This window comes from Molothrus aeneus, chromosome 2 (genome assembly GCF_037042795.1).
Source record: "Molothrus aeneus isolate 106 chromosome 2, BPBGC_Maene_1.0, whole genome shotgun sequence".
NCBI lineage: Eukaryota > Metazoa > Chordata > Aves > Passeriformes > Icteridae > Molothrus > Molothrus aeneus.
In genome coordinates, this window is record NC_089647.1 from 101,039,220 (window position 1) to 101,065,242 (window position 26,023).

General features: G+C 39.7%; 1 protein-coding gene across 1 annotated transcript in view; it reads right to left on the minus strand.

The window, feature by feature from the left end:
* Positions 1-9,621: 9,621 nt before the first annotated feature.
* SCML2 (Scm polycomb group protein like 2) overlaps positions 9,622-26,023 on the minus strand; it is a 74,017-nt gene continuing 57,615 nt past the window's right edge. Inside the window, exons 11-15 of the mRNA XM_066545400.1 lie at positions 21,574-21,756; positions 20,440-20,553; positions 14,293-14,574; positions 13,441-13,604; positions 9,622-11,960 (exon numbers count right to left, since the gene is read on the minus strand). Of these exons, the coding sequence (XP_066401497.1) occupies positions 11,835-11,960; positions 13,441-13,604; positions 14,293-14,574; positions 20,440-20,553; positions 21,574-21,756 (869 nt within the window). The 3' untranslated portion in view covers positions 9,622-11,834. The remainder of the gene's footprint in view (positions 11,961-13,440; positions 13,605-14,292; positions 14,575-20,439; positions 20,554-21,573; positions 21,757-26,023) is intronic.

Below are 26,023 nucleotides of genomic sequence, written 5' to 3' on the forward strand. Positions count from 1 at the left end.
GGCAAAAACAGATCCTGACCAAAGGACAAATGTGAGAGCAGGAGGACAGTTTTTTGGGGGCGCTGCATTTTTTGTGGCTATACCTGTAGAAAACTTTTGTTACAATTTCAAATTACATGTTCCTGGCAGGGCACCAGGACTATCTAAGTAAAAAAAGCCATTGTAAAGCCATCAGCTGGATGCTGTCACACACTAACTGTGCCTGCCTTTGCCTGGCTGCCACCAGCCTATTTCTAAGACTCCTCTTGGACAGCTTTGGGAAGGTTTTTGCAGTTGTTCACACAATGAGAAGTTGCTCAAAGGAGCAGCTTCAGTGTCTCAACCCATAGGCACCAGTGTCATGCCAAAATCTGCTGCAAGTTTTGATAGCACTCATTATTTGGAAAATGAATCTGCACTATGAGGTTAGGAAGGGCATTATGTTTCTTTCTTATGTTTCCTTGGCTGAAGGATCACTTGCTTATTACAGAAATGGAAGACTTTCACATAGGCATAGCATCAGTTCTGTCAAACTCTTGCTTTTTAAGTATTTTAAAGCCTTTTATTTTTCCCTGAGGTGGCAGAACTGATGATGTTCAGAAGAGCATAAAGTGTTGATGGATTCATTAATGTTTAGTCATCTGACTGTATTTTTTTTAAATATCTTTTTTTTTGTAATTGAAAATACTCAGCTACTTCGTTTTTCTCCTTCCAAGAAACTGCTAATGAAATATGTCATTTGTTTATTGCAGTGCAGAGGCTGAGGATTTCAATGTCCCTTGGGATGGCCATCCCAGTTGTCACTGTCCACTTCTGTTTCAGCCTGCCCATTCTTGAGTGTCAAAAAATCTTCTGATAATGTGAATTTTCCCCAGGGCTATACCACAGTAAAATAAGGCGGTCACTGAATTGGCTGCTGTCATTTTTATTTTGCAGTTGACAGAAGCAAGTTCAAAAGAAATTTATTTTCTTACAAGAAGTGTTTCGCACTGGTGGTGGCATCTACTGCACCAACTGCCCCAATCCTTGCTGTCCTTGTGTGAGTCATTCCCCACAGCATCCTCAGCAGGCAGAGAGGGCATCCATCCACTGCTGCCCCTCCTGCTGGCCACAGGATAGCTGGGACAGGCAGAGCTTGTTGGTGGCACTGGCTGCAGGTGCTCAGCTTTTCCCTCCTCTCCTTCAGAGGCATTTACTGGGAGCATCAGTGCTGAGGGTACCTCCCAGCCCACTCTGCACACAGAGAGGTCTGGTTTAACTGAATTTGACCACAGGCTCCAGAAACCCTGACAACAAATTAGGCTAAATCAGCTTTATGACATTATAAACCCATACAAGCACTGTCGAAACACCCAATGCCTGGGGACAACAAATTGAGTTTAAAGCCACCTGGTGCTGGTTGTAACAGTAGACCAGACCAGCAGCCATGTGGCTGCATCTTGCCCCTTGGAGGAGTAACTACAACCTTTTCCTTCTGAAGCAGGGCTGAGTAAAACCAGAGCAGGCTCCAATTATCCCAACATCCCTCTCTGCCACCCCAGGAGAGCCTCCCTGACTTTACAGGGCCAGGATGAGCAGGCTCCCTGGCACTGCTGGTTGCCACCAACATGCCCAGAGCCTGTGACACAGGCTGGAGCCACTCCTCTAGAAATGGATAAGCAGAGCAGAAGGGGCTCACCCACTCCACTGCCTGGCTTTTCCATTGCTCAAACTGCAGGGGGAATATTCTCAATGGCATCTTCCCAGGAAGGCTTAGGACAGCTGGCACCCCCTTACCCTGCTGCCATTTCATGCAACCCCAGGCTTCAAGGCTGGTGCCATGGGAAGAGGAGCCCCATGCTGGCACCTCTTCTGCTGCTGAACTCTGTTGGGCAAATGATGCTAAGTAGGGACCACTTGCCTCCCACCACCCTCGTGTGTGAAGCACAAGTCCTACATCCCATCAGCACGGGGGAGAAGTGGCCATAGAATAAAGTACTTAATTACACCAAGATTGAGCACTTTCACCTCCTCCTCCTCGCCTCTAGCAGCAATTACAGATTTTGTATATTGGGCCATTAATTTTCTACAGGGCTACATTTTAACTGCTACTGAAACTTCGGTATGAGGAGAAAGACATGGAGCTGCACTCATGATATATGGAGCTTCCATTTCTGGTGGCTGTTAATGGAGACATTAATACCTCTAGTGAAGTTGAAGGGAAAGTCATTAATCTGTAATGGTAGGAGGAAGACATTTTACAGTGATGAGTATATGCAAGAGGTAAAAGAGGAAGAGAGGAGCCGTGCCCTTAGGGGCATCCCTTGTTGGCTTCAGTCTCCATATGACTTGGTCTTTGGGTGTGGGGTCTTATTAGGGAGTGAGTGAGAGGGTAGAAGGCTGCAGGGTCATGTTACCTTTCCCTCTGCTCTCTTCCCCCTATCAGGCAGGGGCTTTGCAGGAATCCAGAAACTAAATCCAAGGCAGGCAGAAGGGCTGCAGATCTCAGATGAAGGCCATGGGACAGGGCAGCCTTGCAGGCAGGAGTGTTCAGATCTGCCAACTTTCCTACACAGGGACAGCCTTTTGCCAGTGCTGCCTGAAACACAGCTTCAGGACCAGGGGTGCACACCTAAGGCTTCCACACATGGAGTTAGCTGTTAGCAAAATAAATTAATCCAAAAGAAGAATGAGCAGTTTCTCAGACAGGGAGCTTACCTGGACTGGGCAGTTTCTAGGCTGGGAGGACACCAAGCAGTCAGGTAAGGCACAGACAACCGTTAAGTGCAAGGAAAAGGTGGAAATAGGAAGGGGAAAGCAGGCAATGGAAGCTGAGACAAGATCCAAGCCTGTTAGTACTGCACCTTTATTGAAGTTAGCAAGCAGCCAGCCAGAGAATGGGAGGGAAAAGTAAAACTATGGCCTTTGGTTGTGAGCTGCTGACAGAGAGAGAAAAGAAGGGTGTCAGCTTCAAAGACACAGCTCAGGCCACTCGGTGAGAGCGGGGAGAAAGGCAGGCACTGAGCCCAGAGAGGGCAATGCTGTCTTAGGCTGAAGGCAGCCAAAAAGTGAGGGCTGGGGGAGACCATATATCAAACCACACATGCAGAACACACAAGGCAGTGCAAGCTCCTGCTCCTCCTGCCCTGACAGCAGGGGACAAGGGGCAGCAAAAGCATCCCAGCAGAAACATGAAGGGAAGCAGAAGAGCAAAGGTAGCTGGTTTTGCCTTTCCCATGCCTGAGAGAACGTGTGTGACCTAAATTTTCCTACCACCCACATTCCTCTCTGCTATAAAATTGATATGCCACGATGTCTCACGATCACTGCTCATTTTTTAAACAACTTCTCCCCATTTTCTGCTCAGGCCTCCCAGAGCACTGGGATGATTACACCACCTTGCACATCTCTGCAGAGGTTGGACCCATAGGGGCTCAACAATCAGCTTCACACACATGCACATGAAAGGTTTCAGGGGAAACTGAGCATGGAAGGGAATGAATCAGAGAAGTCTGTGCCCCTTCACTTGCACAGAGGCAACTTGGGACTGTGATCCGACAACAGTAAGTGACTTGTTAACAGTTCTCATGAAGAATATTAGACAATGAAAACAGCATAAAACAACATTGCATAATATCCTCGTGCCAGATGTTTTAGTTTGCTTTTGTGCTCAAGTTTATAAAAACATGTTGAAGGGCTCAGTCAAGGACCTTGTTTTCCTCTGGGGTCTGTTTCTGCCTTCCCAAAGGCAGACAGCCTGACACAGTGACATTAATAATGTTAATTTGTGCAATTTGCTTTTTTCAATCACCTTTCACTTTTTTTCCCCAATGCTTCCTCCTCCTCCTATTTAAAGTTGCATTTCTCTTAGACTATACTACATACCCCTAATGCTGAAGCTTTCAATTCAGAGTACTCTGGGGCAGTCTGACACACACAAGCAAATCCCCTAATTTTAGTGTGGAAAGCCTATTTTCCACAGTTGTTAAAATCATGGTATTGCAATCCTGTTAGGAAAATCTGTTTTGTTGTTGAACCATCTGAAACATTTCTTCATGTTTGAGTAGAAATATTACTAATCACTAAAATATTTAGTACTGCTTTGTGCCCATATACCCCAAGCTCTCTTAGAATAATACCATAACATCTCAGTACTGAAATTATTAGGATTGTTACAAGCTAAGATATGAAAATTAAAAGAGCAAACAGCGGGGTACAATCTAATCAAGTATCTGGAAGGAAGGGCTATTTCTCCTTTTTTCCAAGTGGAACATCATTTTTTCACTGTTTGGAAGTGTGTTTCCAGTGAAACGCTGGTAACAGACATTGCATCCCTGCATCACCCTGTTTCCCCCCCCCTTGCTCCTGGGATTACTAATGTTCCTTAGGCCACAGCTGTTTCAAAACGGTCACATTTTTTGCATTGCTTCAATATCATCCTTCCCACCACATCCTCATCAACGGAGTTCCCATCTTTCTTTGCTTAGGAACAAAGTTAGGCAATTATTTGTCCCAGACTGGCATCTCACAGACCAAGGACAGGCCACTGGACACAAAACAAGGAGGTGCTTCTTTGTGGAGCTTATGTACCCAAAGAAAACCCCTAAAAGTGCCACCAATAAGCATGGGAAAGCTATTGAGTTTTGAGGTTTCTGATACACAAGTAATTTCTTGCTTATGGAGGGAAAAAAACCCAAACCCAACCTTACCTGCATTCAAAGTTATAAAGGTAACAAGTAGATTTTTTTTTTTTAATGTTTCAAAATAAGTATTTTGAAAGTTGGCCCACAGAGCACAATCCAGTGTAAGAGAGCATGTACCTACCCTTCAGAGACCCTCCACAGCTCAGCCATGATGGCACAAAGCCACCGCACTCAATCTTACAGCTCTATGATGCATATGCCACACTCACCTAGAATCACCTATATTTGTCTACATGGGCATCAGAGCGGGGTTTAAAGACACCCACAGAATATTTAAGTGCTTGCTGTCTGCTTTTTGCCACAGCATTCTGTGCAACAACAAAGATCTAAGAAAGCACAAATATTCTCTGTGGATAGAATTTTGGCTAGATATTCTGAACAACTGGACTTTAAAGCCAGACCTCTTGTGTGGTAGAACATGGGACCTGGCCAACATTGCTTGGTTACTGTAATGTGCACCTGAACATTTGCTTCTCAATGCCAATGTCTTCCAATGAAGGACTTGAGTAAGAGGGTTGTTCCAGCTTACTTGCAATGAAGAGAACTTTAGGTGGGGTATTATGTCATGTGCTAAAGTTGAAATGAGTATTGAGTCTCCCATGATAGAAACTGGCTAATAAAACCAGTAGAGTCAAGAAGTCTCTTAAAGCAGATGTTGCTATTTGGTCAGATCACTCATACACTCAACTCCCATGAACTAAATTCAGAAAGAGTCTGGACAACTGTGATGTCAAGAAATGAAGTTACATTAAGTCAAACCCAAGCCTGTGTTCCCAGGTTTTGGCCCCTCAGCTGTTCTGGCTTTAAAAGAAGTCATACCAATAGTGAGTTATTAGCAGCATCTAAGAAACAATTTAAGGACAGAGAGTGCATGTCTCAAAAACTGGGTTGGGAATTACAAGGATTCATCCCTTGTTTTCAGATAAAAGCATGTCAAGATAAGACTTCACATCCCTGATATGGTTCAAAATGTTTATTCCTAACTTTCCCCTTAAAAATCCCAGCTTAACATGAACAGTCAAAGACACAAGTCAACTGTGAATCTGAAACAGTTTATCTTGATATATCCACCTGGTTTTCTCCTTCCTAATTTTCCATTACTTCATTCTTCATGTATTTTCCTTCCTATGTTTATTGCAAGCAAACCCTATCACTCATCCCAGCCTTGCATTTCTGTTTTCTTTCAAAACATTTAAACTTTCCCCAACCTGTTCATTTCCTGTAGCTAAACACCACCCAGGCAATTACAATTAATATATTACAGTGAATGCAAAGATGTATGAAAGTAATATGCTCCCTTTTGCTGAGCTGCGCTCTTGAAAACAAATGAACAGCTGATAGCAGTCAGGTAAAAAAAAAACAAACTAAAAAAACACATGAACAAACAATAAAAACCCCACCACAAACAAAAAAAAACCCAAACCACACCAAACTAAAACCAATCAACCAACAAAACCTGCCCACTGTCCCATTACCCACTGAACCTAATAAATAATTATGTTCCAATATAACAATTATTAGCAATTATCTTCCACCTCACCCCTAAAGTACAAGCATAAACCAAGGTTAGACTAAATCTGAGCATTTGTTTATTAATTTCTCCCTCCCCACAATTTTTCCTCATAAAAGCACAGGGACTTAAAAAAGAAAAGCACTTTGTAGATCACACCTTGAGTAACACTGTGCAGGTGGGAGGCATCTGTTCACAACAGAGTAAGTACCATGCACATCCCCAAGGAAGGGCTGGTATCAGTAGCAATCACTGGTACATCAGAGATAAAGCAAGCAAAAGCTGCAGACTCCTTCCCTTACTTTTCATACCATGCAGGATTAAAAAGCACATGGGAAGATCCTTCCCTCAAAAGGGTCTTCAATAATAGGAAACGTGTTCTGCAGCACTAGTTTGGAGAGATGGAAGTTGTGGAAGAGTTCAGACTTGTTTGAAAACCTCACTCTTGGAAATCTAGACAGCATTAGCCAAATTGCTTGGGGAAACAGAGTGCCTCCATAACTACTAAAAAGAACTAAATATAAGAAAGGGAAAAATTCAGCAGAATCATGACCTCTTGCATTTGAACACCAGACTTTCTAAGGTGTGCCACCATTCATTATGTTTTTTTCCCACTGCCTTGGGAATTGCCTCAGCATCCACCTGGAAGGGTAGATGAGTCTGTCTGTCCAGATCTGGACCTCAGAGCTGGGACAGTCAACACAGGGTAATGGCAATTGTCATGGTACTTTTGTGGCATATTCATTTTCTTCCAGCTGTCACAACTAGAAAGGAACCATTGGCAGAGAGGGTTTCTGCCAGCTTCAAGCTGTACATCTGTTCACGCTTGTCTGTTCAGAAAACATGGGATGCAATCTCCCCTTCCCCTTGTGCTGGCATCTGCTTGTGCTGTTTGTCCTCAAAGGCCTTGGATTTCGGAAACGGGAAATTGAATCTCTGTGGATGAAAATGCCTTTGTGTATTTTAAAAAGAAAAGAAGTAGAGATGTGCAGCCTTCGCTATCAGCACTAAATAATTCCCCTGCAGTTAATGAAAGCTGAAATAAAACTAGCAGTGGTCCATAAAGCTATGAGGAGAAACAGCTTGTGCAGGACTCCTCCGCATGTACAGCAGGACTGGGAGATTCTGGAGCTGATAGAAGCTAATTCTGATTAAAATGGGACAAATTACAGCTAATCAAAATTATCTGCTAGAATAGGGATGGATGATTATGTAAGTGAGGAATTTAAAAGCCCACTGGATCACTTTAATGGCATATTTTAAGTACTCACAGGACTCCCATCATCTACCACAGCCACAATAATGAGGATTTATTTAGAACAAACCATCAGAGAACAAAGTAGCAAAATACTTCACCATTAAATAACCCCCAAACCCTATCTCTGCAGTTTTCACACTAAAAATATATATAAAATGTTATGTATACAGTTGCAGACTCACAACATTGAGTTTACAACAGACTCTTCAGATTTTAACAAGTCTCAAAATGGCTCTGCATGACCTTTGAAACAACAGGAACACTGACAGTTGGGGAACACAATCCCAGGATTATGGGCTAGTTAGGAAGCTTTACAGAGCAAAAGATTATAATCAAGGCTTGAAAAAAAAGCAGCAATCATTTCACCACTAAAATGGACATGAAATCAGCTTCTGCCTCCCTGCATCACTCTTAGGCAGTTCCAAATGAGCACTTTTTACTCACTCTCCCACGGTTTTACATGTAATGACGATAGAGAGGAGGAATAGATGACCTTTGAAATTGATCTTAAGGAGGTCTCTCTTTTTTTCTTTTTTCCTCTTCAAGCCAAGCCAGTGTAACTCTACACAGTCTCAACTTGGCAGAAAGAGCAACAAAAAATGAGGACACTCATTACTTAGAAGAGGTTCACACCTCTTCATTCATTTTACTCTATTATGTAACTAGCTGGCCAATCAAAGAAAAAAAAATACTGCTATCATTCCCTTTTAAAGTGTGTTTCTCTCCATGATCCTGCATTAAAATAGACAACATTCTATAACTAACAAAAGAAGACTGTGGAAAACTTGGGCCTGCTGCTGAATGAGGAGGGGGACCTCATTACATGGAAGAGGCTGAATTACTGCCTCAGTGTACCCATATTTCAATTCTCTGAATTTCAGCTTAAATTAAAGGACAGACAAGCACAAAGAAACTTTTATCTGATCAGGTTAAAAGTTCAAGATTTTAGTCATCCCCACCCAGGGCTCATTTTTCCTCTACAAAAATACTGGAGATACTCAAATTTAAAATTTTTGTATCATGTTCAGGGCTTACATAATCACATCCACAGACTCACATAAAACTGTCAGAGCTACAGAGATGGTTAACACCACTTTTTGCAAATCATATCCCTGACTGCAGAGGAAGAGTTCCTACCAATATAATGAGTAATAAGATGAACATCTTTGTGCCTGTGTCTACCACCTGAAATAAAAAATGGTGTGTCTTTATCCAAAGCAACAAAAAACGGGAAGATGCTCCACCCTTCAAGCCAACACTGGTAACACAATATTGCTGTCTTTCACTGTCATTCCTACATATGTGTGAAAAAGTCCTACAATATGTATACTGCCACACCCTACCCTCCAGCCTTCTTCAATTCCACTGTTCCATAGGTGTTCTGCAAAAATAATTTTTAGAGCTGCTAGTCCTCCCAGGCAGCAGTATTTTAATTTCCAATAGTCCCACAATGCACTGAGGAGTTATGGCACTGTCTTCCAAGATGACCAAAAGTTACAGAAGCAGATAAACGGATGAACCCACGTTGATAGAAAAGCAACTGGAGAAACAAAGAGACTAAATCATATTGTCTTGTATATCAAATAAACACCAAAAAGATACTAAGTATGTTCTGAGAGATATCAGATGCAAAATGCCTCTGGACTACTGGTACTGCCAACTTGCAATTTTCATCAACTGACAGTTGTGAGGTTACCATTAACCCAATCCAAGTTCCTTCTCAGGCACTGGCTGATTGCTGATAACAATCACTGGAACAAGAGACTTCTGTATCACAGAAATAAGAAAGCTTGACGTCTACAAAGTTCAAACTTACTGCCATTAACTGCTTTGATTTAAAATACTTCATATCTTTATCTGAACACAGCACAAACAGTTTTTATCAGCCTCTTTCCCTCAGTGGTGATATGAGAATTCTATAAGCTTTAAGTTGGATAATGAGATACACAAAACAAAATAGTTGAATAACTAGATAAGTTCTTACTTTGAAAGCATAGAACAACCCAAATTCAAACATTAATTGCTTCAGATGAACAAGGTTGGAATGATCTTACCCTTTTCATGAAAACCTCCTCATATCAGATGTTTCCATGAACTGTCAGGAACAGCCAAATGCCAGATCAGGCAGCCACCCTTGCCTACGCAGAGAGCACTCATCCATCCACACGGCATCAAACAGAACAGACAGTTACAACAATGAACAAACTATTTTATTTTTCTTGCTAGATAAGAACATCCCACTGAAAATAAAGAATAAAAAATATATTCTGTTGTAAGACTCTGAATGCTTGAAACTCACACAACAGCACACGGAGAAATTCTGGTACAGCAACATCACAGTTATCTTTGTGCACATGGGTACACAGAAAGCCTTGAACAAATATTTATACCCATAATAGTGCCATGTACAAAAGACCAAACAGAAAATTCAAACATCTTTGTTTTTCTTATGCCAAGGGCAATGTAAAAAATGAAAATTGTTTCCAGTCAATTACTTCCACTTAAATTGTATGGGATCTTTTTATGCTGAAGAACCCAAATTCAGCATAATAAGGCATAGAAGAAGTAGTATACAATTATATATATGTATAAACAATATACTGAACACGTGGGGCATGATGTTTTCATTAATATATAAATCTTGGTGTAACCATATGAAAGTGAAGCCAGTATTTTTCTAACACCAAGAGAAAATACTCTGTTTCTTCAATCAATGCTCTGACATTTTCTTACTATAAACAGCATGCCTGTATTGTATCATCTAAGCATACATGCACCACAAAAGATATGCAAAACAAATGGATACAGATAAACTTTAGTGTCAAATGTCTAATGATGTAATAACAAAAACAATTCTCAGGGCCCAAATGACTTTCTGAATTGAAATTGCATTGCAGTCACTTAAAATAACAAAATACTTGGACTTGTGAGTCACAAAATTCACTGGTTTTTAGTAGTACCTTGCTGAAATCTGATGAGTATCAGTCTACGGGTAAAGAAAGTCATTTTCAAAAAAGGAATTTGTAAAAAATACATTTATACTATATGCTTTCATATAAAAAGGCATTAAGAAATATAATAAATCCTACCATTTTAGGACTACACCTTCCCTAACAAACAGTTTTATCACTTGACTATTACATACAGTACATTCAATTTCCTAAACAGAAAGTGTATTTTCTTGTCCCTGATGTATTTTACAACTGGCAGTGACAACAAACTGTTTTATTATCACCACTCGTTCTTGCAGCTTATACAAACAGCACCAATTTTACCCAAAAAAAGGTTTATCAGTTACATAGTAGCACTTCCTCACAGGAAATATAAACCCAAAACATTGGAACCAAATGTGTCTTTCCAAATATATATCAGAATATATGGCTCAGAGTTAAGGGATGAATAACCAGGAGTATTGCATAGTACAGGGATCTTGCCTGTATGAATAAAAACACCTTTTGATTGTTTGTCACCTTCTGACTCCAAGAACAAATTAAACAGGTGCTAATGAAAGTAATACACAACTAAATTTACTGGTAAAAAAACCCTAAGAAATTGTACAGTTCTCTCTGGCACAGTGCAAAGTACACATTATAAAACTGAAAAAATATGTACAGTGTGTATGTATATTTTTATATAGTACGTATTTCCCTGACACATACACATGTACATATAAAAAGCATGAACACATCCATGCCAAACTTAGCAAAAAGATGGAATGTTTAATATGTGGATGCATTGTTCCAGTGAAATCAGTCTGTCTCAGAAATGGCTGTTTATACAGCCAATATGACCTTCCATGAAACAGAAATATTTACTGCCTGCCTAAACTGACAATATATGATACATTTGTCCTCATAACTTCCCAAAGGACTGATAATCACTTTATAAAAGCTTATACTTGTATTAAGCTCTCTCTTCCATTACCCTTCCTCTCTTCCGAAAGACCAGAATATTCACTACAGAGATGAAATCTTCTATTTTAAGATTTTCTTGCAATATAAAAGTTTACAGCCACCCCTGTAAAAAATATTAACACCTGATGCTGGTTTAATTTATTATTTCCCTTTGGGATTCAGCTGTTTTGGTTCTGGATATGAACACGTTGGCTGAAGCCTGTAACTCAGAACACACTTTTCAGGATTCAGAGAGCGTTGTTACCAGACCTGCCCACACCCGGTATGATCAACTGTCCTTCCCTGCCAACTTTCTGTGAAAGAGTTTGCAAAAATACTAGAATGTAATACAAATCCCTCCCCCCTGCTTTATCCTGAATGTCTCTTTTACAATTCGAGGCCACTTTCAAAAAATAAAGGTTTGTATCAGCAAAAGCGTTTCAAATGAAGGCGATGGCTGTGAACCTGAGAGCTTGGTGTGACCCCAACTCACATCTGTGGCATTGAACTGGCTAGAACTTCCCTTGTTTAAGTCGTTCAATGTGGTAGCACAGCTTTAGGGCAGGCCCCAGCTTCAGTCCCATATATTTCATTATCATATCACTCCTCAGTAAGAGTAGTGCTTTCCCATCAATTTCCTGCAGAAGGAAGAGAATAAACACAACAGACAACTACTTTAACAAGCTGCACGGGAAACCGGGAAAGTACATTATAGTTGTTTATACTGTAGTAAAAATATATCTACTATATACAAAACAGCAACTGTAAGTTTGAATTTACAGATGACCACTGAAATTTAATTTGTTTTAGTATTTTTTAATGTGTGATTAAGTATTTGAGATGCTAAAGAAAGAAAATAATAGTGAATAAAAGAAACTGATCAAACAACCCTCAGAATTAGGGTTTCCAACCAAGAAAAGAAGTGAATGGGTCAAGGGAAAAAATAGAAAGAAGCAGCAGAGGAAGGTCTGTGCAGTTTGTGATTAAATGACCCAAGCACTGAGGCCTTGCACTGAACCTTGAAAACAGCTGTGGGAGGATTTTGGCATGCATGTGCAAGTGGTCATATGGAGAAAAGGGCTAGAGACCATCTAAATATGGGAAATTAGACAGATCTATTTCCATGTTGAACCAAAGAGATTGTCAGGATCAAGACCAAGGACAACCTAGTCAGATTTCAACAGTCTGACTGAGAAGCTGCTGAAATATGACAGTCCTAAGCTCTTAGTATCATTACTTACCACAGAGAGGCAATTAGTTCCATAAAGCACCATAAAGAGAAACACTTTGTCTTACTTTTTTAAACATAAACCTGACAAAACAAGTGACATTTACTGTTGTTATACAACTAAGAATAAAATATAAGACAGGAATCTACATCAGAAGTTATTTTGATTTTTCATTCCAATCCAGCTTACTCAGAGCTTAAACTGTTAGGAGGAGCTGGAGCAGAACATAGGTGAAATACTACTAAAGAGAAAGCCAATCTCTTTTTGGAGGGCCATATATGCAATAAAATAAGAAAGCAGCCATTTACTGAGCAACCTACCATAGAAAGACACAGCAAGAAGAAATAGGGGAGATCAAACCTACTGCAACCTGGTAACAGTTTCTGTCTCTAAAGATAACATCTAGTCAGACCTATGAAACCCTTGTTTTCTCAAACAGATTAATTAAATATTTCAGTTCTCTGAATTTTAGTATCAATGACCAAGTGCCTAGCTAATGATAGGTAACATCATCTCTGCTCTAGAAGATTAAGTCTCCAAAACACGGGGGACTGAATGCCCCACACTGTACATGAGAATGCCATTGTCTCTAGAGGCACCAGGGAGGACAGGGGTACCACAGATGTTGGCCATTAGAACTTGGGCACTTCCAGGTTGGCAATATTCCACATACACTGGAAAGATGTGGCTATTTATGTTAGTCTAGTAAGACTGAAAAACATATACTGCAGGAGGGGTTTCAGGTAGGAAAGTAATTTTCCACCTCTCTCTAATATATCTGGAGAGTCTTCTCCACCTCCAGATGCAAAAAGACTGATAGACATGAAAGTTGTATTTTAAGAGATTAACATGATACAATCTACTAGAACAGAATGGACAAGCATCATACATGTCTTCTGAAGAGTTCTGCATGTGGAGCCAGTGCACGTGGATCAGCTTCTTTCACAAAACGCACTACTTCCTCTATTGACCAAGTGGAAGGATCCTTATTCAATATTCTTGAAGGTTCCCTTTTTAGTGAATTCAAATCCGGTCCAGTTGTGGAACTTGCAGCTTTTAATACAAAAATATTGTAAAAAGAAGAAGCATCACTAGTTTGTACAGGGATAACACATTTCATTTCACATAAGACACTTTAATATTACCTTATGGAATTTATTATGCATTGTTTCCAATATATTAAAATATGCTTTCTTTCCCTTCTAATAATACTGAACTGTTCCTTTTGTCTTTAAATGTCTTCTATAACTGCAAATATTTACAGCAGCACAAATTAGCACTGTGACATACCTAGAGGGATTAGTTTTACTTGTACTTGGCTCCTGAGTCCCAAGATGCTATTAACTGGGAATGAGGCAAAGGCAAGTGAAGCTGTGCAGACAGAGGGAGAGACAGTAGGAAACTCTACTCCTGTATTTCAGCAACATGGCAATATTTGATAAGATGCTCAGGAAGTGAGCTGCATGTAGCTATCCCTGTCTGCTCTGGCTTGCTGCAGGGTCCATCACAACAGCAAGAAGAAGCTGCAGCAGCAAAGACCTTCCCTGGCTTGCACTACACTATTAATACTAAAAGGCTTAAGTTTTGTATTTGCAGTTACGTTAGCAAGACTGACATGCTTGGCAACAGCACATTTCACTCCATATGCAAGCTCTCCAATGGCAAAGAACTTCTTTATTCATAACTTTGTCTGTTAATTGAAGCAGTTACATACTCTGGAAGGGTTTGTGTAACAGCATACCTTCAATCCGCCTCTGTATCCGATTCCTGCTGACTTCATAGTAACCACTGCTCCCAGCTGAGCTCAGGGACAGCCTGCGCAGGACTGGGGCTGAATTTGAGGTAGCAGTTGCTGGCTGATGGGAGTTTCTGTAATATGCAGCATTTCCTGAAGGGCGGTACTCTGTGGAATTTCGACAGGCTGGGTTTGATGGATTTACAGAATTAAGTGCAGAATCCACAGAATCCTCAGAAAATCGGTGTTCTTTGGAAGTGCTGTTTTCCTCTATAGGCAATGTTTCTGCTACACAAAAAGCAAACACCAATTTGTTCAAAGTGATGGACATTACACCTTTGTTACTTAAGGTCTAGCTATGTTCTCTTGAAGGTACTGACAGATTGTAATACTGTTATCAAATTTCTTGTGAGACAATCACTGAGACGGAATGTTTGTCCCTTTTCTTCAACTAATCATTGGGCTCTTATTGTATTTTCAAACATTATTTTTGTAGCAGAAGATTTAATATGTCAAGTTTGAGACATTCTTCCATTAATCATTTCAGTTGTACTTACTGAAAGCTATGAGCAGGGAAATGACAGAGGAATTCTTTTTTATAAAATTGTCTGCTGTAAATATTGATACATCAAATAATTTTAGTCAAGAATTTTCATTGCTTTTTAAACATATAATTAAAAAGCCAACCATTAATATTATGTAGCATTTATTTTGCAAGACATTATTAATGCAAAAAAACCCCGCATGTTAACTAACAATTGTTTAGTAAGTTCTAAACAGCAGAGGGAGTTACCAACTTCATAAAGAAAACAAATGTACAATTAATATCTATGGACCCACAGGTTCAGACAGAGGTGCCATTATTAAAAAGGGAAGAGGTTACAGACAAAGCCACAGAAGGCTGTGAGTGCCTGGTATGGCACACTAATGTAACATGTTTTGACCACCCTGATTTATCTTCACACAGTTCTTTGCATATGGCAGGGTTTCAAGGTCTCTAACTGCAGACTCTGGAAAGCTAAAGATTCAGGTAAATTACTGAACCCACAGAGCAAGCATAAAAAAAAAGTGAAGTCTCGGGGGGGAGTATAACAATAATCTAGTTCTTATGTCTTTTCAGTGAATAAAGGAAAGCAACATCCACTCAGAAGACTTGTGAACTCTTTAAAGTCTGTCAATACTGATTCGAGCCACCTGAATGTAGTTAAGCATGTCCCTTTCCCTGGGCCGTGAGATAGGAGCCAGGTTTGCTTGATTACTGAAAATTCCACTCCCATTCAGCCCAATTCAGGTCTGTTTGAGAGAAGCATGCTGCATGAGGAAAAAAAACCCAAATCAACAGGAACACCACTCCATTCTCTAGCAATCATAGATACTCTCCTCTGTTTGCATCAGACCACTATCTAGCACAAGAAAGAACTTGGAAGCATGATGTACAAATCTGTATGAAACAAATGCTGCTTTGGCAGGAGAGTTAAGAGCTGGAAAAATATAGCTAACAGGTTCACAGAAGTGTAAGCCCCACACTACCATCTTGAAAATAACTCTACTGAAGTTATAAAACATATGCTAGTGAGGCAGCATATTCTTTGGAATAAGAACTGGTATGTTCTGCAAAACAAGTTCCTGAAATAAGCTTTTTTACTACTCTTCTTATATGAAAACTTTCAAGAATTATTGGGCAAATGCCCAATTAAAACCAAAGGAAGAGTATTTTCCTAAAAAACCCAGTGACCTTCTCAAGCATGCTTTCAACTTGCTTGAGGTTCTCTTCTGCACCTCTTGCTTGAGGTTCTTCTCTCAGATTCTCTTTCTGAATCCTGTTTAAAGTGTACTACAGCAAGGGAACTGTTATGTGTATTTTGACCTTCAAACACCATAACCCTGAAAGGGAGTTAAAGGCTCTCAGAGAGCCAGCTCCCTGCTCAGTGAATTCAGTAAGGCAAGACCATAGAATCAAAGAATGGAACCACAGAATCCTTTTGGCTGGAAAAAGCCACAATGACCATTGGTAATCCAGTACCACTGTGTTCACCACTGAGCCACATCTACATGTCTTTTAAATACTCCCAGGGATGGTGACTCAAGCCTGGGCAACCCGTTCCAATGCTTGACAAGACTTTAGTGAAGAAACTTTTCGGAATACCCAATTTGAACTTCTTCATGTGCAACTTGAGGCCATTTCCTCTTGTCTTATTGGTTGGGAGAAGTGTTAGGTGGGAGAAGATATAAATTCCCACCTGCCAGTAACCTCCTTTTACATAAGTGTAGAGCACAGTAAGGTGAAAGGAGGTGAGCACTTCCACCAGCTCCTTCAGTACTCCTGGGCAGATTCTATATAGTCCTAGAGACTTGTGCACATTAGTGACCATTTTCTCTTGGCTTGTGGGGGCTTCAATCTGCTTCCCATCACCACCTTCCAGTTCAGGATGCTGGGTACATGGAGAACAACTAATCTTAGTACTGAAGACAGAACTAACAGCTAAAACTTCATCACTTTGTTTCACCCCACATCCAATAAAGGCTTGAGATTCTCCTTAGCCCTCCCCTGACTGCTGAGAAAAATGGGACAAAAAAATGGGACAAAAATTTTCTTGTCTTTTATGGCAGTAGCCAGATTAAGTGCTATTTGGGCTTTAACCTTTCTAATTTTTGCCCCAAATAACCTAAGAGCATCTTTGTAGTCCTTCTGATTTTCCTGCCCCTTCATCCAAAGTCCTTTTTTTCCCTGAGTTCCAGCAAAACTTTTCTGTTCAACCAGGACAGTCTTCTTCCATGCAAGCTTGTCTTTCAGCATGTGAGGAGGGCCTGCTCCTGCATCTTTATGTCCAGCCTTCCTGGACTCCTTATCTGCAAGGTGATGTAACATCTTTTACTGTATTTGATAGTCATGGAATAAAGAAGCTTTTATGGATACAAGTCCTTCTCTTTCATACAAATAACTTTCAAAATAACCGCTGCAAAACTTTCTAGTTTGTCCGACCTGAATCACAAAAGCAACGAAGAAGCTACTGAGGTATTTAAAGAAAACAAACAAGAAAACAAAAGCCTTTATATTTCTCAGAAGTACTTACAGCAACTTACCAAGATTAAAAACAAAAGATATCATTCCACAAAATTTCAGAGAGACTTTAAAAGATGAAGTAAATGATGGACACTATAAAATTAAAAAGTAGCCAACCAAGGGAAAATTAGAGCTGTAGAGCATGAAACCACATCTCAGTCCAAGGCTGAAAGGCAGAGGTGATACCTTAAATTGTTACAGCAAAGCTGTATGAAGGAGCATAACGTTTAACTGACTGAACCTGTACATTCAGATTTCAGAAGTCTTGAAAGGTAGGATGGAACAATGGAGACAACACTCCTCAGCAGAGTTTCAACTGGAGTATTGTAGCATATACTAACTCCATGTAACATAATAAGGAAAAAGATTTTTAAAGTTTTTATGGTAAACTAGCAGGAATAGCAGGAATCTGGTAGTAGGTTGGGGTTTTTTTTTTGTTTTTTGTTTTTTAATAATTGGCTTGCATTATGTTTGTCAAGATTTCTGTAGAAAAAAATGTTAAAAATTGACTGTATTGCAAAAGAGCTTAATTGTATTCATTCCAGGTGTATGCCAGGTTTCTCTGTGATGTTAAATATCCTGGAGGTAATACTAGGTTTGGGAAAGATCAACTCTGCTTTTTTCCCTCCAAGATATCAGCATTTGACTTTATCGTACTGTAATTCTAAACTCATATACACAAGGTAGAAAAGCTGGCATATTTCCCATCATTTTTTAGGTAAGGCTTTCTGTTCAGTAGCTAAAGTATTCAATCCACTTTCCAATCCATCCATCCAGCTTCTCTACAAACAAAATGCAGCCAAATTGGCATCTAGGAAATGGAGCATTGCAATCCATGGAGTGACTCAGTTCGCCTACCTCGGCATTTTGAGCAGCTGTGAATAACAGGGGTATGGAAGGAGATGGGAGGTTCCACTGCAGAATGCCTGACCTCTGGGCAGATTAATGAAGGCCAGTAAGAGGCCTTCAGTTTCAAACGTAGGGCTGACAGCAGACTGTTTAGGCACTGAAGCCTTAGCAGGAACTGGATGTTTTGTTTTCTTGAGGCTCTTCTGGGAATTAGAAGCCAGTTGTTCTGTCTCATACATAACAAAATGATGTAATTGGACACAGTAGTAGGAACACTCTGTTTTCAGGGGAAGGGAGTCTGAGTTATTCCCCACTCCCTCCTTCTTTATCTTTCGTAACTTTAAGAAGAAACTGTTAGTGAGCAAGAAAGGCAGCAAAACCTGCAAAGCATATCCCTGAGCAGATCAGAAGGAAAACGAGCTGTCTGAAAGACTTTCCCACAATTACTCCATTTTGCCTTCAAATGATATTTCAAAACAACTATTTTAAGACAACTGTGTCTCAATGGAACCAGAACTTTTTGGGGGCAGATCTTTCTTGTTAACCAACCCATGACTGACCGCTACAAAATTGCCTCCAGATTTTCAGCAGAGGACATTGTCCTAATGGGAAACACACAATGCTAGAGAACACTTTGCCTGTTAAAATACACAGAGTACAAATTCAAACCTCTGAAACTATGGAAAAACACTTACTTTAATTACTTCTTATTCAAGTAACTGCATTTTAAAACGAACTTGTGATCTTAAAAAGTATTTTAAAGGTTACCCTGACTCCATCTGTAGAAGATCTGCTAGCAAACAAGGAATAAAAAGCAGAATGTGTACTCATGTTTACTTGAGTAAGATTTCTTACAAGATACTGCAGATCTACTTAAACATTTCTTTTGCTCCAAATGAAACAACTTCATTTGAGTATTATTAAGTGCTCCACACTAATTATGTTAGTACCAGAAATATAACTTAGATATATAATGTATCTCTGGAATTAAACCAGAACTTGTTTTGTGAAGACACGGAAGTCAATAATCAATGCAGAACTGTGTATAATAACAGCTACAGGAAATATAAAGATGTGAATATGTTATATATATAAAAATAATAAGACATATAATTTTAAATAAGTTATCGTTTGGAACATTTTAATTTTACATCCTTTTCTGCTTTAACTGTAGTCTTATGGCTTTTTAATATGCACAGAAGAGATATCCTGCCTCCACTCATGGCAATAGATACAAAATCATTTCAAAGTCACAAACAAAAAAAAGAAAAAAAGGAGGAAAAAATTACTAATCTCCACTATACTTCAAAAAAGCCCTTGGAAATGATGTGCAAGTATTTTGCTGCAAGAGAAAGTATGTATCAGATGGGATAAGTCAGTATCATCAACTTACCATGTCTTAACCAGTTAAATAGCAAATACTCAAGCATTTTGCTCTGTCTCTCTCACTGACATTTAAACCTAGATGCTTTACTTCACATCTGAGGCAGACTAAGACTAGACATGTGCTCAGTTACTGCAGCTGAGCTGCAGCACAGGAAGAAGTGTTATTTCATCTGTGAACTACACCAGCCTAAGAGTGAGCTGTCACAGGGGGGCCACACTGCCCCCTGGCCATGGCTGCCTTCCACTCAATCCTTCCCTGTGCTCATCCAAGTCCACAGAGAGTCACTCCAGAGAAGTAAAACAAGACTTCACCAGAATGTTTTCTGTGCTTTTGCTCACTGCTTCAGCTCACTACCCAGCCAGGGAAAGGGAGCAGGGGGTGGGCTAGGACTCAGTGCAGGGACAAGGAGGCAAGGAAAGCAGGAGCAGCACAACTTCCACTGGCAGCTAGCTAGCCATAAACTCAGCTGAATTGTATCATCTAGCTGCACCCTTACTCACTTAACGAACTCAGCCTGGAGTTAAGAGTTGCTTCCAATTTACCACCTAACCCATTTCAAGGCAATTGGTTTTCTGCTTAGTTGCCCTACATGGAGCAGGAGGCTTCATCTGTCACCTGTGTGCTTGAGCCCCTTCACAGAAAAGGCTGTGGGTTTAGGAGAAGCACTGCTGGAGCCTGCAGTAGATCTTCTTTAAGTGAAAAGTGCCAGTGATCAATAATTAACATACTTCCACCCTGACCTGTCAAAGGCTTAGAGACAAACCAGATACATATGTTGTACTCAGTCCTTTTTGACTGGAAATACTGAAACCATAAATAATCCTCATATATAATTCTGACATAATGTAATTACCTTCAGATGGATGAGCATCATTTCGGGGAAGCTTAGGGGAAAGAGGAGCAGTGTATGGTGGAGAGTCCTGAGGGTATCGTTTAGCACTCCTGTTTTCAGGTATTTCTTCTTTGGCTGTGAAGAGGAAAAGTCACTACCTGTTACTCTAGCATAAAGCTGCTCATGGGCTAAGTCCAGAGACAGAAGCTAATGGCTGACAGACATCAGCCATTCACCAGGTTAGAGTTCCATTTCTTGTGTCACACAGACTCAGTCACTTCAATACAAAATTTCAAAGCTGAATAACCTTGACCCTGTCTACCTTCCCGAATAGTTAAAATTAAGAACTTTCATACAATAGATAGAATTATAAACATAATTTCTGCATTGGAAAGAGGAAAAAAAAATCTACAGCAGCACCAGAACACAGACTCAGCTATCAAAGAGCTCTGAGGAAGCTTCATTCCCAATATAAATCTTGTGAAATTGTCTTGACAACAAAGCTATCTCAGCTGTGACCCCTGGCTTCACCTGGGACTTGTAATACCAGGTCCTACAAACAACCTGTTGGGAGATCTTGGGCAAGTAATTGCATCTCCCCTTCACTCTACATTCCTGGTGCAGCAAAGGTATTGGACTCACACAAAATTTCACAAGCAGACAATTTCACAAGTTCTTCTACTAGATCACTGGACTGTACATAGTAGAATGTAAAAATTTTTTAGCCACCCCTAAGTAAGGTAAAAAGAGAAAGAAAAGACTTTGTACTTGTGCTGAACTCCCTTTCAGGGGAAGTGCCTTCTCCCAGGTAGCAAGCATCTTTTGGTAAATTCACTTTATGAGCCGCACATAAATTTAACAAATGAAATGTGAAGTTTTGAGCTTGTCTTTTTAGCAGTATCACAGTGGTGAAGTACATATGCTTTCTGGCTTGCCTACAAGGAGAAGTTTGCTGAACAAAATTATTTCTGCACATGTGGTATGACCTATCCATTACTGTCAAAGCACTTCCACACTGGAACCAATTCACTAAGAACTGACGTGTATAAATTTTAAGCAATTCATGTCACAAAAAGACTAAAAAGTTGCATTTCCTAAAGTCCCCACATTTCTCAGAAATATCAGCACTTGAAAATAACAAGTGATGAACAGTACCTGGCTTATTCCTATCGTACTCCATAGGACTGTGGGCACATCCCATGTAAGGGCTGAAGGGCTGGCTACTGAAGAGATTATCACACTGCAGACTGTGGCAGAGCTTCTCCAAGAAGCGTAGGACAAACGATGCACTGTTTACAGAAGGAAGATTGATGGCATGCTTTTCCCCATCAAAGGAAGCTGTGAATAAGAAGATTATGTCAAACACCCCCCAAGCATCATGAAGTATAGTAAAACACCATCATTAACTTAAAGGAAAAGACAGCCAGACTTGATTTAAACCATGCAAGACATGAGAGGAGTAAACAATCATTCTGATAGTTTAAAAAATTTATATCCAAAGGACTGATCTCACCTTCCATGGGATCCACGTCAGTTTAAATTTGCTTTATGGGAACTTATTTTAATAAAATAATTTTGGATTCAAACCAGTATAACAAAACTTACAACTCCCTCACCACTGAAACTCTATGTGGAATTTCCATCACTTATAAAGCAGCAAGCTCTCCACTACCTATTTACAGGAGATAGCAAAAAAAACACCCCTTACAATACTTGCTAAAAAATACCCCACAATCCTCCCAAAAAAAAATCAACAAAAAGCTCAGCTCAACAACAACAACAAAAAAACAAACAAACAAACAAAAAAAAAAAGCCCAAAAAAAACCCCTAAAGAAATGAAACAAACAATTTTAGTATTTTCTCAGTTTCTAACTGAATGGAGAATACTTGTGGTAAGGTGCTGGGATCCATTACCACTGAAATTCTGACTCAGAAATTGTTTTGCCATTTGCTATTTTATCCCTAGAGAAATCTATCCTGCTGTCAACACTATAGTGGTCAAGCACCCATTTATTTCAACAGGAGTTAGGTGGCAGAGATACCACAGCAGCCACAAATGGATCTGTTGTCTTTTAAACTGAGTGATTACAAAGAGTCTGGACATGTGCCTATGTCTTTTCCTTGTTGATATCTTTCCTTGCCCTCAAATAGTGTGGCAGCTGAGGATATTTTTCTTTTTTTGTGAAAATTAGTAAGGTTTGGAAAAGAATCAATACTCCAGATACATGGATAAATAATTACCATTACATCAGCTGAAACTTTTAGTTACTTGTGATTAGGAAGACTTTAGAACAAAGCAGGAACAAACTTGCAACTTGCTTAGGACTGAAAAGAAGTGGCATAAACACCAGGTTTATGCATCAATTTGTCTTTTTGGTTTTCAGCCTGTCATGTAGCTTTCTCTTGTTAACATAAGTTTCCAAATGATAAGCAGAGCTTTAAAGGATCACATTTTGTTGGTGGCAGATGCTTAAAAAAAAAAAAAAAAAAAAAAGCGAGCCAGAAATGACAAGAAAGCCTTTACTCACAGATCTGAATTCAGGAATACTTCCATATTGTGTTACAAAAGAGACAGATAATATATGCAAAACCAAGGAAAATGTCTAAGTCTAGCATATTTTAGGCTTCTTTAGGAAATCTGAAGTGTCAATTACTTACACTGTTGATGTAAGGAAGCTTCTGATTAGAGTTAATGTGAGTTAACCAGCCAGCACCAACAACAAGGTGCTGCCTCTCCCACCTGCTTTCATGACAGACTGACCAGTGCAAGTGCTTAAAGTTTAAGAGTCAGTACTACAAGACTGAAGTGTTTCCATGGCCTATTAGGTTTTTTCCAGGCTCCAGTGTCCAAATGAAGTGCTAATGATTAAAGTCCCACATGTAGCTCAGACACAAGGTCCTCTACATCCTGTTTGGGGAAGGAGTCTCCAAAGGCAAATTTTTGCTTGGAACTCAACCAGTTCTGAAGAGCAAATGGGCTGTGAGAGCTACCATAGCTTGACCTTCTGACAAATTAACTGTAAGGTAGTAGTCAACTACAGCAGAAATTTAAAATGCTCTATAATAGCCTTATGGATCTACCTGTATGGCCTTTGGGGAAATGACTTCTTCTATACCCCTTAATTTCTCATTTTGAAAAAAAACATTGAAAAGAACAATGCTACTCAGGAGTTGTCAAGAGGATAAAGCAAGAAACAGCTGAGGTGTTGTGACTGCCCCAGCAAAACATTTCATGAGAAAAATCCACAAATAAAGATTCAGTGGAAACACAGCTCCCCCAGACTCTTAACACCTGAGGGCACCCATACAAACTCCAGCCAAGGGTGTGGGATCCAGATCCACAGGCTCAACTGTCTACTCTGATTGGGAAAAACATAAGCATCTTACTTCCCAGATAAATGCTAGGGGAAAAAATAAAAAGGAGTACCTCTGAGGTGTAATAACCTCAATTTTAATGATATATAAACAGGGACTGAAGCCTGCATGTGCAACCCCAGCTCTCAGGATGAAGAGTCATACTCATTTCTTCGCCTTCCATTCTTTAAGTATGTTTTACATACCAGGTTCAAGCTGGGAAAAAGACTGAGAACGAAACAATCAGAGAAATGTGTTTTTCTGATAGTGATGACACTCATCCTAGAGTCAGATTTTAATTGAGAAAATTTATCTGAGCCTCAATCTTTTTCATCCCATCAAACACCATAGTCTCTGTTCTACAAAGAGAAAAAAGGGGCTGACACCACCACCATTAGTGGGCTTGCTAATCAAGCCTTTAATTTCCTTTCTGTTTTATTTGCCTGAATTGAAAGCTTATGCATTAAGCAAAAATAAAATAGTTTGTGCTTTTGTTTGAGAAGGAAAAGATGGAAAAATCCTAAATTTAATGTTATTCAAAACAATTATTTTCCTTGGTAGCTGAACCAAAAGAACCCACTAATTATTCCATGTATTCTAGCAAGATTATTTTATCCATGTCCTCATCAGCACACTGTTGCCTCCTATGGAAGGTATAATACTTTCTATAAAAGCATCAATTCACGAAAGACTTAGATTTCTTTGCTTATTATCTGCCACAACATTTTTTTTCTTGACAGTTTAAAAAAACCCCAATCAAATCCTGAACAACAAGCCACTCTCCAGACCCACTTTAAAACAAAAAGGCTACAACTGTATTTCCTTATTTTATTCTACAGATGCTTTCCTCTTCTTCCTTACTATTCATGTGCACAGCTAGATGTAATGTGCTACATTAATCTAAGTCATATTTTATGCTTCACAAAACTTATCACACACAAATTTTTGATAAAATGACAAGGAGTGTTTGCTCAGCCACTCCTCAGCTACCCATTTGACAAGCCAAGGAGAAGCAAAAGCTCAAGAACACTAGAAACCCACTGGGGACTTGTGGCTTTACTATCAGCCAGACCAGGACTCCAGAGCAGTCCACATCGCCAGGTTCCTCAAATCCAGAATACAGGCCTTGGGGTGAAGCCAGGTGCACAACAGTAAATCCTTTCTGTACAGAATTTTTGAATGCAAACAAGCCACAGCTACATAAGGAATCTGAAATTTCTCTCTCCTGTTCAAAAGTATTATTTTCAATTACTCAGTCAACGCCCAGAGATGCCACTGGCCTGGGATTTAGCCCTTGTTGATAAACAATCCCAAAGAGAATACTGGCAATGAACATCTCAGGGCATTTTGCTCCAGAAAACTGACTTGCCTGAAATAGGTACAGCAAGGTATTAATAATATAACAAACATTCATATACATTGAAAAAATAAGGCAGTACCAGTTTCAAACGATGCCATTAAACCTCTACTACACAGCAGAGAAGCAGCATCCATTTTGTGCACAGACTCAGGGGGATGCCTGAACAAGGCTTACTGTAGGTCTGCCATACACAGGTTGGGGTGCTGCTCTTTAAATACAGTTAGACAGCAACATCTGTATGAATACTTAACTGATTCTCTATTCCACTAATCATCTTTCACATCTGGTTTAATGTAAAGAGATTAAAGTAATGCCAGGTCTTTTACCATCACTGATGGATTTATGAATTGATGTGCTAACTGTTATACATAGAATATTTCCTAGTCTAGAAGGAAAAAATGTCAAGCAGCAGCTATTCAGATTGAGACATAGAGATCATTTATCTACAAACCTGCCATCAATATGTAATAGAAATAAACCTATTCCATAACAGGTGACATAGGTGGGTGAAGAGTGACCTGAGATACTGCTGCAGTTCTGGGGAATGGGACAAGGGAAGCAGCAGCAACTTTAACGTGTGGAATCACTTGCCTGGAAGCTAAACAGATTAGTTTGAGACTTGTCACCCACTTGGTTAATGCTTTAAGAGCACAAACGTCGTGCATGGATAAGATTATGCGAATGACTTGAACTAATAAAGCTGATTATTTCACTTGTAGTGAGTTTACTTGACAAATGTTTGGCTACAGCTGCTAAATGAGGTACACAAGCTCTACTTAGTGTAAGAAACTAAATGTATTGTGCATTTGTAATTTAAACACTGCTATTGCTATATTTTAATTCATATTTAAAGAATTGTTCAAATCACTCTGAACTCAGAGTAAGATAAAT